Here is a 16,453-nt window from a genome sequence, read left to right as displayed (position 1 = left end):
AAACAGAAATTTTAAATAAGGCATTATGTACCACCCCATTGTCTTTAATACCTCCCCAGTAATTTGATCACTTCCTGCTGCTTTTCCTTGCCGAAGCAGTTGGATTTCTCTGTAAATATCTTCATTTGTGAATGAGAAGCTTCTTGTTTCCCTATGTGTCTCTCCCTCTCTATCTTCTGTTATGGTTTCCAACTCCTGACAGTCTTCTACTGAATCTCTGAATTCCCTACTAAATAGATTTGCTTTCTCAGTATCTTTTGAACAGTGTCACCCCCTTCTCTCACCATTGTAGGAATTTGGATTCTTTTTCCTTTTTGATTCCTATTATATGAATACAGCTTTTTCCATTTCCCTTTGTAGTCATTACCCTCTTGAAGTATGCCATTCATATATTTCTCTTTTGCTTCCTTTTTCACTCTATTCAGTTCCCTCATTAGTTGTTTTCTAGTTTCTCTATTCTCCCTACCCTCTTTGATTTTCTTGTTTACTATGCTACTTTTTCTTTTAATTTTCTTATTTCCCTTGTATAATAAACAGGGTCTGAGGTCATTTTACCCTTCTTAACAGGTACAAATCTCTTCTTTCCTTCCCAAATGATTCCTTTAAATTTAGCCCAAAGTGTATCCACATTACTCCCTTCACTTATCCAACAACTGAATTGTGATTTAAGGTAAGTCCCAAATTCATCAACTTCAGTTTTTCTGTATAATTTCTTGTCTTGTGTGAGCCTCTTATTAAGCATTTTTGGTACGAGTCCTACATCCATTGTTACAGCCTTATGGTCACCTATTCCTTCAATTACCTCAGTTTTATCAACAATTTCCCATGGTTTAAGCAAGAATACATCTAGCAAGTTATTGAGATGATTTGGTTCTTGTACTACTTGTGTAAATCCTCCCTTCCAAATTAACTTATTTGCCAGTTTCTGTTCATGGGCTACACTTGCAGCTCCATTCCATTCAACTTCTGGCAAGTTTAGATCTCCCCCAATTATTACCATATCATTATTATTGTTTTTATGAGTGTAATCTATTATTTTCTCAAATATTTCCATGTCTCTTTCCTCTCTTCCAGGCCTATATGTTCCTATAATTCCCACCTCCTTCACATTATCACAGGGAAACTTGCCAGAAAACCCAGATCCTTAAATCAAGATCTATGTACAAGGATCTGGGTTCCAGGGAAGTTCTCAACTCATGAGTCAAATGTTACCCATTTGCAACAGACAAGTTTTAGGGAGGAAGGGGGTCTGAGATTGCTCTTGGTAAACTGTCAGAGTGTAGTAAATAAGCAATTAAAATTTGGTACATTGATGGAATCTTATGAGATTGATGTGATGATAGGAGTGGAATCGTGGTTGAGTACCCCAAGTGCCATCTTTGGATAAGATTTTGAACTACATGGGAAAGGCATGGCACTTGTATCCTTTCCTACAGTATTAGCAGTAGTACATATAATGATTTCAATGCAAAATCTGAAAAAGAAGTATCCTGGAACTTAAATCGTTTTCCACAAACACTCTTCAATTGGTGAACGCCTTTGCAGACAGAGATTTTCAGAACTAGGTGAAAGTGAATGGATTAGGTTTTGTGACCATGTGGGGATAAAATAACGAAAATGATTACTGTGAATGGGAGGGGCTATTAGAGGAGAGAACCGAATCTATTACAACTATGACTAAAGTGATAGTGAAATGCAAAATGTCCAAAAATGAACCCTTAGATGATGATTGGTGACTGCACAGTGATTGCCTTTTAAGTGAAGATTTAAAACTTCACTATTTGCTTGGCTGCTTAATTAATTGATTGAGTATTGTTAAACTATGTTGTTAGAATATTGAAGGTATTGTTCCTTTATTATACATTTAGTAGTGTCACTATATATATTGTATTTATCCCTAGTAGCTAACATGCAAAATAAAATATGGTTCATAGTGGTTATTGTCTGAATAAATTTGAGAGTTTATGTGCGGTCACTGAGTGTACTTCTAATGACTGATATCCAACAAGGAGATTAGCAAGTGACACAGGACAGTGTGTTAAGGTAAGTAAGGAGACCCCCCCCACACACACTCTCTCTCTCTCTCTCTCTCTCTCTCTCTCGCACACACACTCACACACTCTCTCTCTCTTTTTTCAATGCGTGATACTAATCAAAAAACTTCACAGGCCACTTGCCACTCATCAACAACTGTTGTTAAAAGTGTAGTTACAGGATTTTCTAGGGAGGTGTCTATGTTGGATGTTATTCAATATGTCTCCATTAAGAAAATCTAGCGCTTGTTAAGCAATTAGGTGTTTCATATATGTACAGATACCAAGTGTTACAGAGACTGGGCGGTAGTTGTCTACATAATTTATTTTTAAAATTAGGAGGATTACAATAAATTATCTTGTTGTAAGAGTTTAACCGTCAATACGAAATGAATACATTTTGTCTTTCGCCTTCTTTGAACACTGGAATGATGTAAGTGCATCTGCACAGCAGTGGAGGATTCTCTCCAGTACATTATCTGAGCCATTCACTCTGGTTTCGCAGCAATAAGAACTCCACCTCCTGAAGCTAGGAGACGTTACTTATGAAAGAGAGTATAGGAATCTGGTAGCACTTCCTTGTCTAATGGTGTCTGACAGCCATGTTTCAGTGTTTCAGCATGTTTCAGCAGCAGGATTAAGGCTTGTGAGCGGAGTGAGAATATTTTCACCAGGTGAGTGGGCTGTGCGGTTAGGGGTGCGCAGCTGTGGGCTTGCATCTGGGAGATAGTGGGTTCGAGACCTGCTGTCGGCAGCCCTGGAAATGGTTTTCTGTGGTTTCCCATTTTCACACCAGACAAATGCTGGGGCTGTACCTTAAACAAGCCCACGGTCGCTTCCTTCCAACTTCTAGGCTTTTCATATCCCATTGTCACCATAAGACGTATCGGCGTTGGTGTGACATAAAACAATTGTAAAAAATGATTAATTTCTGTCTGGGAGCTAAGTGCTGTAGCTATTTACAGTTTTGCTGGTAACATCATTGGTATTGGGGAAGAAGGAATTCATTGAAGGGTTTCACAATGCTAAGAAGTCCATGTTCATGCCTTCTTCTTTAATTTCCTATACTCAGAAATTGAAATGTTCTGTGACTACTTGACAAACAACTGCTACAGTTCACAAATAGTTGGTTATGACTGAGGTCCAGGGTTCAGTTCAGTGTCTTCGGTTAATGTGAGAGTTAAGCACCACACTGGCTGCCCATTGGTAGACTGTCTCCATCATGATGCTGTTAAGCCACCCTCCTGCTAGCAGACCCTTAACTGGATATTTCTTACATACTAAGACTCCACCCAGTGACCATATTTGTTAAGGCATCAAGCCTATATGGTTTGACACAATGGTTAGTCAGTTTTCGAGTTTTCTTGGTGGATAAAAAATTGACCAGCTGGGTAGAGAAGGATGGTATACAACTTCAAATCATTAGATTGGATTCAATTCCAAATTTCTCCGCAGTATTCATATGGATCGAGGCCATTTGATGCTGTTGATGATGATTTGTCCATATGATGGGGATGTTAAGCCTTGAGCTGACCCCTTGTTCTTTGACAGGAGTAGGCTATGTGCCAACACTGGGTTTCATCCTCTCCCCATATCATCATCATCATCATCATCATCTCACACCTAGATGAGCAGGTTTTCCATAGGCATCAAATAAAAAGACCTGCACCAAAAGTGCTGAACATATCCTCAGGTACTCCTGGCACTGAAAGCCATATGATAAATTAAATAAATAAATAAATAAATAAATAAATAAATAAATAAATAAATAAATAAATAAATAAATAAAATAAACATACCAAGAGCTTTTTCAGAAAGTGAATCTTCTTGATTCATTGGGAGACTTACCCAAAATGGACTGTTAACTCTTCAAAGTACGCCACTACACTTTTTACCAATAAGACAATTATTAAAACACAGGGAACAGTTGTAAAGGCTGGTATGCACACAGTTGTCTGGTATGTGCCATCTAGTAATGGCCTTCAGAATTTGATTGGTTGTGCCATCTTCACCGGAATACTTGTTGTACTGAAACTCTCTCAGATAGGCTATAATTTTGGATTTCATTGTTGGTGGTAGTTGCTTTCCAAATGTTGTTCGTCAGTAATGGAACCAGCACTACCAACATTGACAGACGTGGCATGGCTTATGTGAGGGTAAAGCTTCTGTCAAGAACACAGCAGAAAGTGACTGCTATAACTCCAGTTGTGCTCTGATCTCTAGTTTCAGTTTGACATCTTAAAACAAGTCTTAAAACAAGTCAGTGTCTGTGTACAGAACAAGGTTTTTGTAGTTTACTCATTCATTCTTTTGAAAATATTGTTTTTGTTCTTAATAATCTTAAATTCTAAGCATTAATTTTGGTAGATTTTAATGCAGTTTTTAAATTCTATTTCAGATCTGGAGTCAGGGTCAGTGAACGGGATGATCGAGATAGGGAAAGATATCGGGATCGTAGACGGTATGATTACCCTGATTATCATGATTATCGTCGATTGGAAGATTATTATGGAAGAGGATATGAAGAGGATATGTACTACAGAAGCACTCATAGGTAAATGAGCATATTATACGTTTTATTTGAGACACATGGTTCTTCAGACAGAATAAGGTAGATGCACCTATGCTATGCCTGACCCTCTACTTATAGCTGACAGCCTAACTTAAGATATTAAAAAAATGAGAATATCTGCACTCATACTTAATTTCTTTTTGCATCAATTTTTAGTTTACATGTTTCTCTTTATAATACCAATATAAATGGTCCATTATTGGACATTATAAATTTTCCAGCTAGCTCATTCTTGGTTGCCAGCGTTTCGCCCTCGTGTGCTAGGGTGGGCTCATCAGTTGGTACCTAGCACACCTACCAATACGCTGGCTAGTGCATACCGTGGAGGCCACTACGTAGGCTAACTGGAGCCACCGGCAGTGCCAATGCACTAAGAGACTTTGTCTCATCACTAAAAATTGATGCCTGCTTGGCCATCAGATGATATAGATGTTGATTCCCATAGGGAATCTGAAATATTTGTCCTGAATGAGCAAATTTATAATACCAATATAAATGGTCCATTATTGGACATTATAAATTTTCCAGCTAGCTCATTCTTGGTTGCCAGCGTTTCGCCCTCGTGTGCTAGGGTGGGCTCATCAGTTGGTACCTAGCACACCTACCAATACGCTGGCTAGTGCATACCGTGGAGGCCACTACGTAGGCTAACTGGAGCCACCGGCAGTGCCAATGCACTAAGAGACTTTGTCTCATCACTAAAAATTGATGCCTGCTTGGCCATCAGATGATATAGATGTTGATTCCCATAGGGAATCTGAAATATTTGTCCTGAATGAGCAAATTTATAATACCAATATAAATGGTCCATTATTGGACATTATAAATTTTCCAGCTAGCTCATTCTTGGTTGCCAGCGTTTCGCCCTTGTGTGCTAGGGTGGGCTCATCAGTTGGTACCTAGCACACCTACCAATACGCTGGCTAGTGCATACCGTGGAGGCCACTACGTAGGCTAACTGGAGCCACCGGCAGTGCCAATGCACTAAGAGACTTTGTCTCATCACTAAAAATTGATGCCTGCTTGGCCATCAGATGATATAGATGTTGATTCCCATAGGGAATCTGAAATATTTGTCCTGAATGAGCAAATTTATAATACCAATATAAATGGTCCATTATTGGACATTATAAATTTTCCAGCTAGCTCATTCTTGGTTGCCAGCGTTTCGCCCTCGTGTGCTAGGGTGGGCTCATCAGTTGGTACCTAGCACACCTACCAATACGCTGGCTAGTGCATACCGTGGAGGCCACTACGTAGGCTAACTGGAGCCACCGGCAGTGCCAATGCACTAAGAGACTTTGTCTCATCACTAAAAATTGATGCCTGCTTGGCCATCAGATGATATAGATGTTGATTCCCATAGGGAATCTGAAATATTTGTCCTGAATGAGCAAATTTATAATACCAATATAAATGGTCCATTATTGGACATTATAAATTTTCCAGCTAGCTCATTCTTGGTATGCACTAGCCAGCGTATTGGTAGGTGTGCTAGGTACCAACTGATGAGCCCACCCTAGCACACGAGGGCGAAACGCTGGCAACCAAGAATGAGCTAGCTGGAAAATTTATAATGTCCAATAATGGACCATTTATATTGGTATTATAAATTTGCTAATTCAGGACAAATATTTCAGATTCCCTATGGGAATCAACATCTATATCATCTGATGGCCAAGCAGGCATCAATTTTTAGTGATGAGACAAAGTCTCTTAGTGCATTGGCACTGCCGGTGGCTCCAGTTAGCCTACGTAGTGGCCTCCACGGTATGCACTAGCCAGCGTATTGGTAGGTGTGCTAGGTACCAACTGATGAGCCCACCCTAGCACACGAGGGCGAAACGCTGGCAACCAAGAATGAGCTAGCTGGAAAATTTATAATGTCCAATAATGGACCATTTATATTGGTATTATAAATTTGCTCATTCAGGACAAATATTTCAGATTCCCTATGGGAATCAACATCTATATCATCTGATGGCCAAGCAGGCATCAATTTTTAGTGATGAGACAAAGTCTCTTAGTGCATTGGCACTGCCGGTGGCTCCAGTTAGCCTACGTAGTGGCCTCCACGGTATGCACTAGCCAGCGTATTGGTAGGTGTGCTAGGTACCAACTGATGAGCCCACCCTAGCACACGAGGGCGAAACGCTGGCAACCAAGAATGAGCTAGCTGGAAAATTTATAATGTCCAATAATGGACCATTTATATTGGTATTATAAATTTGCTCATTCAGGACAAATATTTCAGATTCCCTATGGGAATCAACATCTATATCATCTGATGGCCAAGCAGGCATCAATTTTTAGTGATGAGACAAAGTCTCTTAGTGCATTGGCACTGCCGGTGGCTCCAGTTAGCCTACGTAGTGGCCTCCACGGTATGCACTAGCCAGCGTATTGGTAGGTGTGCTAGGTACCAACTGATGAGCCCACCCTAGCACACGAGGGCGAAACGCTGGCAACCAAGAATGAGCTAGCTGGAAAATTTATAATGTCCAATAATGGACCATTTATATTGGTATTATAAATTTGCTCATTCAGGACAAATATTTCAGATTCCCTATGGGAATCAACATCTATATCATGTTTCTCTTTGGAAGAAAAGATGAGTTGCCAGTAATTAAAGTTATGATCTAGATCTGAAAGTCCTTTGTTTGAAGGGGAGCATCAGCAAACAAAGTTTGGAGGGAACCTTAGCATTTTTTCAAAAGGAGGTTAGTGCAAGTAAATAAGTTTTATTTTATTGGATTCTGAAACTTAAATCAATGTTTGATAGTATGTTTAATGACAGGCAGGGGATACCTACCACTATACTACTGAGAATACTCATGAATGTGTATGAATTCTATATGGCAGCTGAAGTGAAAGTTATAAATTATCACATAAATTAAGGAGGGTCAGCCATTGGTACACCATAGTGGGACCTTACACCTTTACCTGACAGTCTTGTATCAGCTTAGGGTGAAAATATTATTTTGGTCTGTTACAAATTAGAAACATTCAGTTTATACTATATGGTCAGACACCGTGGTTAGCCGGTTCAAGACCCGTTGGTCCAAAAAAAAAAGAAAAAAATTTACTATCAGAATGTTGGCAGCAGGGTAGGAGAGGTGATGGTATACAATTTCTAATCACCAGATTGTGTGCCAAACACCTGGATTAAATTCCATCTCTACAGTGCTCATATGGAGTGTGGGTATATGATGCTGTTGATGGTAATTTGTTCGTCGGATGGGGACGTGAAGCCTTGGGCAGACCCCTTTGTGCTATTGGACAGGAGTAGGCTATGTGCCAGCACCAGGTTTCATCTTCGCCTTTCCAACTATCGTATATCACATCATTCATTTCATCTCAATAACTCCTCTGATGAGGCTGACGTCAGGAAGGGAATCCGGTCATAAAAAACTTGCCAAGAATATTCATCTCTCTTCATACCCGACACCGTAGAACAGGACAAAGGTTGGAAATACATACATACATGCATACATACATACATACCTACATACATACATACATACATACATACATACGTACTACCTAGATATAATATTTCTTTTTATGTGATTCTACAATAAGGGATCCTGAAGCTGATGCCATGTTGTGTCAGGTGTAAGCAGATGATCAAAACCATAACCTAAAGCTGATGTAGGTGTGAATATTTTTAATTTGTTACACCTATCTTTCAGGTGGTGAAATAAAATGGACCCTCAGCAAAGTAAATTTCTAAAGTACCCTCGGTCATGTATGGCTGCTGCATTGGATGAGGTGAAACGAGGAATGCCAGTAAATACGGCAGCTTCAAAATAAGGGGTACTAAAAATTGCTCTTCTGTACAAGGCTTTAATGTTTGGGCTGTAACTTATAAACAATGATTAGTTGATTAAAGGGATTTTTATTTTATTATATCATACAGTATAATCTGTGTCAGCTATAGGTGCAAGAACTGTCAGCCGGAGGAGATGAGGAAAAATGAGGTGTCAACTACAGCTACAAAAACACACATTTAAAAAAAGAATTGTATTGGATAATTATTGATTTAATTAATATTTCTTTTTATGCATCTTGTTGGGCACTAAGAGATCTATCTGTAGTACATAAAGATAACGTGTGACTTGTTTAACAGTTTTTTTTCCCTGGATTATGTAAACATCTGTAATTATGTAAAAAATATGTTAAAATTAAAAAAAGTGTCAGCTACTGGTGCATCTACCTTAAGGGTCAATAATTCATGGTTGTAAATTACTATACATTTATTATGAAAAGTGCTAGACACAAAATTTTGTAAGGCAAATTAAGTTTTAATCTTTTTCTTTCTTTTATTAGGGGCAGTTTCTTTTATTGTCAGCTTAGATATACTGCCCCGGTCTAGAAAGCCAAGAATAACGGCTGAGAGGATTCGTCGTGTTGACCACACGACACCTCGTAATCTGCAGACCTTCGGGCTGAACAGCAGTCGCTTGGTAGGCCAAGGCCCTTCAAGTTGCAAGGTGTGCTTCTTGCAGACAGTGATGTGTGTGCCTAGATAGAACTTGACCGAGCTCGATAGCTGCAGTCGCTTAAGTGCGGCCAGTATCCAGTATTCGGGAGATAGTAGGTTCGAACCCCACTATCGGCAGCCCTGAAGAAGTTTTTCCGTGGTTTCCCATTTTCACACCAGGCGAATGCTGGGGCTGTACCTTAATTAAGGCCATGGCCGCTTCCTTCCCATTCCTAGCCCTTTCCTGTCCCATCGTCGCCATAAGACCTATCTGTGTCGGTGCAAAAAAAAAAAACAGATAGAACTTGAAGCAAAATTAATGTGAATTAACAAATAAATCAATTGCTTCAGTAGACAGTTGTGCACAGTATGGACAGCAGCTAGATGGGCTGAGACTGTCTCAGTAAAGTGCAGGTATGTTGTCACTGGTATCTGCAGCTATGCTGCCTGCAGTGCATCTCACAGCTGCTGGAAGGTGTGTGTCAGAAGGTCCATATAGGTGGTTTCACTGATGCCCACTTGGGTTCACATCTGGGAATTAAAGAGCTAGGGAAGTACTTTGAAGTACTCTTGTAACAACTACTAACATTCCTAGCTCTTGTGACATTTCACATTGTTCTACTGGAAGATATCCCTCCCATGGAAGTCAATCAGCATGCATGAGTGAACTACATGATCTAGTTTGGATTCATGACGATTGGTCAAGAGTGCCTTCCACATGGATGAGTGGTCCCAGAGAATGCCGTGGAAACATTCCCCTAGCCATAATGCTGCTGCTGTCAACTTGTGTTCTCCACTGTATCTCTTCCTAGAAACTAATGTGCAGCCATCCATTTGATGCTACAGAAGATAGGACCTGTTGGAGAAAGCAACCCATCGCTAGATTGCGGTGTAAATTGAAGAGCTGTTCCGCTGATGCATCTTCCTTAACCTCTTAACTAGCGAGTTTCCACTGAGAAACAAACATTTGTAGCGGGGAATATAATTAGACTGAAAACACGTTAAATTGTCACTCCCATTAACACGATATGGGTGACAAGTTACCTCGTCATGCCCATTACTGTTCTGCAAATGTCGAAGGAACTTGTCCCTCTCATTACGCTCATCTGCGAATGATGAAAGAACTCGTCCTGTCCATTATGCTTGTATGCCTTCGCGGAAGATAAGTTATCTAGTCCTGTCCATTTTGACATAAATATGTCTTATGGCTGGCAGTCATCTGAAAATTTGTGTTACTACGGAAGATAGCATCACAGAATATGCGACGGTAGTGTAACCTTAGCAACTGTGCAGGCTGTGATGTACGGTATGGATCGTTGGTCACACAGTGTTACCTAGCAACCATGCAGACTATGTCTTATGACTGTGGTCATCTGAAATTAGCAGCCGTTGATGGATGACCATGACCGAGAGACATATTTATGATCATTTGATTGTCGCAAAGGGAAAAGTGTTTTTATTTTTTAAATTTTAATATTTGCATTTGGTAATTCAAACAACCATAATTCAATATTTGATTTGACTTCTTGCAATTACATTATTATATTATGTCTGACAAAGTAACAAGCATCAAAAATGCTGCCACTGTTTTAATGAAGTGCATTATTCTTACACTATACGAATATGTCTTATAACAATATAGCAAGCAGGGAAAAATAAAAGTAAAGTACTGTACATGATGTTATAAAAGGAATTAATTGTAGGATAACATTTAAAATCATTTTTCTTAATTGAGTCTCTATTTATAATGGTACAGAAGCAAGCCCACTGCAAGTTTCACCACTTACAGTATGTTATCCTGTCTATCCAAAGAACTCTCATCTACTTCGTCATCTGATTCAGTGAGATGAAGAATAACTTCATCATCCAAACAAGCATGCTTAGCAATTATGTACAGAAGAAAATGGAATGAAATATTGGCACACATTGTGGTGCAGCAAGTCTGGAACCTATTGACATCTATAAAGCAGTCATCTAACCGCACTCAGCAACAAAAAGAGACGAGATAACATGTCGTACCCAGTAGATAACAGTTTTCAAATGCTCTAGACAAGTTAACTTGTCATTACCCGACTGAGTAACAACTATTGATGGACGAATTAACTCGTCACACCCGGTTAAGGGGTTAATATAGATGCAGTAATCGTCTCTTTATTTCAGAGCCTCATATGTAGCAGAGTTCGCTGACTGTCCTTTTAGAAACACATTTGGTAGCCCCCTGGTTCATTTTATCAGCGAGTTGCTCCACTGTAGCGTGTCAGTCGACCCCTCACATATCCTCTTAGTTTATGTTCATCTCTTACATCGACAACACATGGTTCTCCACAGTTTCCTTTTTGATAATTCGCATTGGTGCCATTTGTTCACTCTCAATACATTTTCATCACAGCATCATACAGACAGTTCACAAACTGTACTGTTTCAGAAATACTGTCGCAATTGTCCCAAAGCTGATTATCCTTCCCTTTTGCAATTTGGATAAATCACCCTTGTTTCTTTTATCCATGATTTTTTCTTTATTTATCATATGACTTACTGCTGGAAGTGTCCGAGAACATGATCAGCTTGCCTGCTACAGGTCTTTCTATTTGTCATCTATGGGGGACATGGATAACAAGTGATATGTGTCCAGATGGTCTATTATAAACCTTACTTACCTACCATGCTAGCTCACAATAGGTTACATTGGCCACATGCTGCTGACTTGAAAATATAGAATATGGACAAAATAATGTGACTCAACTGTGTATGTGTAAAATTAAAGAAAATACCAGATTTACTTGCGTATTAGACCCCCTTTTTTTCCCACTTTTACAGCCCATAAAAGTAAGGGGGGGATGCGATAATCTCAAATTTTGTGCAGTGAATACATGGCTTCTAGGCTAGAAAGAGCTATAAATTATACATGTAAACAATTAACACTATTCTTTAACAAATTCATGGATGTATTTGAGTTATACTGGCTATTTTCGTTGGAAGGCAGTATTTCTAAATCTAAAAAGACAATAGATGGCGAACACGACTTTTAGGCCTACTTATAAAGTAAATATAGTCAGTTTTAGTTACTCATATCACGTCATTCATTTCATCTCATTAATTCCTTTGATTAGGTTAACGTCAGGAGGGGCATACGGCCGTAAAAATTTGCTTTGAAGATTCATCTTTCTTCATACTTGACTCCATAAAGAAAAGGGATAAGGGTACCATATTATGCAATATTTATACAAAATAACTTAATGGCCAGTCATTTGTGTCTCATTTGAACAATAAGCCCACCACACAGTAAACTTAAGTAAACCTAATCACCGCTTCCATTGGAATTATCGTCTTGTGCCACCAATTTCCCTGCTACCGGCATATCGTCATTCCAAATGACGTCATCTTCACTGCCATCTTGTGAGCCATGGATCAAGAGCATTCGAGGTCCCGTCTTTTTTGATACTTTTAAAAATAGTTCTCTTCCCGACTATAAAGTCCAAAGAGTGAGAATCTATTCCCAAATGGTTTCTAGAGATGGTCTCTGATATTCCCAGTTGGTGTATATGTAGCAGAAGCCACTCCTTCCGATTAAAGCCATGATTTGGTAGAAAGCATGCCAAACAAGCAGCTGATAACTAGCATATGTTACGAGTTGTTCTTCTGAATGTAATATATACATAGTGACTGGGAGCGTTCTTTGGATAACTGTTGCTTTCGAAAGCCAAACTCTTATTTTCAAGTATATTTCATGCTTGTTCTCCACATCTATCACATGAGAATTTACTGAAACAGCTGTAAATGAGATAAGAGAGACCACACTGTTTGGGTTACGCATGCTATCAAGTGCCCGCATAGTGCCAGAATTTCCATGACGAGAAAATTAAAAATAAATAACAGAAAAGTTTGCCGCATTTATGGATATCTGCAGGTGTAGCGGTAATGCATTTTATTATCATAATATTTAATTTCGAACAATCGTTGTCTCTCTTTTTTTTTTTTTTTTTTATTAATGCATAGGAGGTTTGGTGTATGCCAGGTATGGAGCATTGATGGAGTAATATTAACATAAAAATTGGGTCAAATAAGTATAAAATGTGCACTATGGAATAATTAAATGAACTAAAGTGATATTTGGGAGAAAGGGTCACAACATTTTTGTAACTTTCTATTGAAGTTTAATTTTAGAGTTATCGTTGTAGTATATAATAATTTTCAATCTTCATTCTCTATTAGAACGTAATTAGTAATATAGTTTACTTCTACTTGCCATAGTGGTAGATTGGTGTTAGTAGCAGTAGACTGGGTCCGGTGCCTTATTTTATCGTATTTATTTCCACTTACATTATTGCTATATTGCCATTATCATACTGATCGCTGTAAATTGTTAGTTCCATTCCCATTATTGTCAAAATAGCTGCCTCTGTGGATCAGTTGGTAGAGTGTCGGCCTCCGGATCCCAAGATAGCGGGTTCAAACCCGGCAGAGGTAGTCGGATTTTTGAAGGGCGGAAAAGTGTCCATTAGACACTCCATGTCGTACGATGTCGGCATTTAAAAGATCTCTGGTGACACATTTGGTGTTTACCCGACAAAATTCATTAAATCTCAGCCATAGACACCCAAGAGAGTTTCGGTTTACTCGGTCTGCCATTTAGTGGGCCTAGAGTAAAACGGAACGTCGAAATTGGCGAGCAGACAGCCAGATGGCATCAAATTGAAATGTCTGCATACGGTAGCTGAGGCCATATAATTATTATTATTATTATTATTATTATTATTATTATTATTATTATTATTATTATTATTATTATTATTATTGTCGTAATCATCTCCAGTATAACTGAGAACATCATAAGTTACATAGAAAATTTAATTGAAAGTGGAGAAACCGTATTCAGTCCTTCTGGTAATGAACTCTAGACACACAAACATGCTCCCCTCTTCCTTCCAAACATTTCTCAAAAACTTTCACTAACTCCACCCTCCCTCAATGTCCCTGGAACCAGCAATTCAGGCAACACACACCTATTGTCATCTGAGCTTTCTTGCCATTCCCAGTCGACAAGGGACATTATTAACCACCTGCTTTCTCTGTACAGTAATTCTTTAAAGATTTGCCATATAAGCGCTCAAAGCCTTCTTGCGGAGGCACGAATGGATGAAATTAAAGCCTTATTTATGCCTCCCAGTTTCCACCCAATATTAATTTCCGAATCTTGGTTAAAACTACACCACGCAATAGAAAGACTGCAGCTGGCGGGTTATACATGGCTTAGATCAGACATTAAATAAGCCCCCCGGGGATACCACCGCATATGTTATGACCAGTCTGTGCCCTAAAATAATCTGTAGGTCTCCAGGTCCGTACGAGCAAAAACCCGAGTTCATGTTCCTAGAAATAACTGAGAGTGAAGTAAAATGTCTTCTGGGTGCAGTATATAAGCCACCGAATGTGAGTTTTTTATGCGATCTAGAGACTCAAATACAAGATTTAGTCACTGATTACTCAAATATAATTATTATGGGCGACTTCAACATAAACCTTCTTGAACCTAACTCTCCTCAGACAACCCAACTTTTTAACTTTTTCTAAAGCTTGCAACTTAAAATTTCTCCCTCTCGGTGCCACACATCACACACCTGAATTAGTTCTTCATCACGGTCAGATTAGTGTCCCAGGTATATCGCAGCATGATGCTATATTTATGGCCTATTCTATTAAAAGTCCCAAGTTCAAACCAAAAATAATTTCTTATCGAGATCTACGAAGAATTGTTAAGAATAAACTTTTACAAACCAAGCTCAATAGCTGCAGTTGCTTAAGTGTGGCTAGTATCCAGTATTCGGTATATAGTAGGTTTGAATCCCACTGTCGGCAGCCCTGAAGATGGTTTTCCGTGGTTTCCCATTTTCACACCAGGAAAATGCTGGGGCTGTACCTTAATTAAGGCCACGGCCGCTTCCTTCCCACTCCTAGCCCTTCCCTGTCCCATCGTCGGCATAAGACCTATCTGTGTCGATGCGACGTAAAGAAAAAGAAAAAGAAAGCAACTTTTACAAGACGCAGTTGCAGTGCCATGGCATGGCATATTTAAACTTAAAGACTTAACTGACATAGTGATGCTTTTCAATCAACATATGACTGAGCTGTACAATAGACATGCCCCTGAAAAGAAGGCTCGAGTTTCGCGGAGGCCAGCTCCCTGGCTCTCAGATGAGATTAGAGCACTTATGGCTGAACGCGATGCTGCTTATAGATGAGTTAGAAAACATTGCACTCCTGACAATCTACTTAGCTATAAGAGACTGAGTAATGCTACGACCGAACAGATTAGTAATGCAAAATTACGACATGCTCACAGTTTAATTCAGCCATATGTTTCAACAGCTGTGTTGTGGAAATCTATAAAGAGCTTTGGCATTTCCAAAGGATGAAATGACGACGAAATAAATATACCCTTGGAGAATTTGAACGATTATTTTTCATCTAACTGCACATTAAATGCAGCCCTTAAACAGGAAGTTCTAGATGGGAATTATGCAAAGCCGCAAACAGATAGAGGAAACTTCTACTTTTGTCCAGCAACTCACTCTCAAGTAAGGTTTGCTATAAATCAGATAACATCAGCGGTGAAAGGAAATGACAGTATAGGAATAGAGATGATAAAAGTTATTCTGGATGTGATATTACGTGCACTAATTAACATATTTATCTCTTCCCTTGTAGGCAGCACATTTCCCGAAACATGGAAAGTGGGCATTATACGTCCTCTAAAAAAAAGGAGCTTCCCCTTCTGAAATATCTGGCTATAGAGCTATCTGCATACTTTCTGCTTTATCCAAAGTGCTAGAGTTCATCGCTCATAGACAAATAACAGACTACATGACGACTTACAACTTACTTGACCCACTACAATCTGGTTTTCGTCAAGTACACAACACTACAACGGCACTACAGAAGACATTCAAGAAGCAATGGACAACAAAAAAAGTGACAGTTTTAATACTTCTTGACTTGAGCAAAGCTTTTGTCTCTGTTGACATTGACATTTTGCTCTCGAAATGGTATTCCCTCCATTTCTCGGACAGTACCCACACAGATAGGATAAACAAATCAACTTGGCGGTCCGTGCAGTGTGGTCTATTAAAATTATAAAATCCTTTTAATAACAACCACCTACTCAATACAATACATTACTCATTGAATTATAAAATAATCATGAGGTGTCTTAAATAATGGAACATGTTTCGTTCGACATAGCGAACATCATCAGCCTTAATTTACAAAGATTAGGTCAGGGCCCTGAGCTGAAATGATAAAAATTGTTAGGAGTGACAATGCCATAATAAAAAGTAAAATGATAACATTAGACTTGAAATTGTAACA

At 39.0% G+C, this 16,453-nt stretch overlaps 1 protein-coding gene across 3 annotated transcripts in view; it reads left to right on the top strand.

Annotated features, from left to right (window-relative positions):
- Sec16 (Secretory 16) overlaps positions 1-16,453 on the top strand; it is a 753,833-nt gene that overhangs the window by 205,633 nt on the left and 531,747 nt on the right. For all 3 annotated transcript variants that reach the window (XM_067137541.2, XM_067137539.2, XM_067137540.2), the window contains exon 9: positions 4,432-4,587. In XM_067137541.2, coding sequence (XP_066993642.2) covers positions 4,432-4,587 — 156 coding nt within the window. The remainder of the gene's footprint in view (positions 1-4,431; positions 4,588-16,453) is intronic.

This window comes from Anabrus simplex, chromosome 1 (assembly GCF_040414725.1).
Source record: "Anabrus simplex isolate iqAnaSimp1 chromosome 1, ASM4041472v1, whole genome shotgun sequence".
Lineage (NCBI taxonomy): Eukaryota > Metazoa > Arthropoda > Insecta > Orthoptera > Tettigoniidae > Anabrus > Anabrus simplex.
Note: the sequence above shows the minus strand (reverse complement) of the source record. Positions and strands in the feature narration are given on the sequence as shown.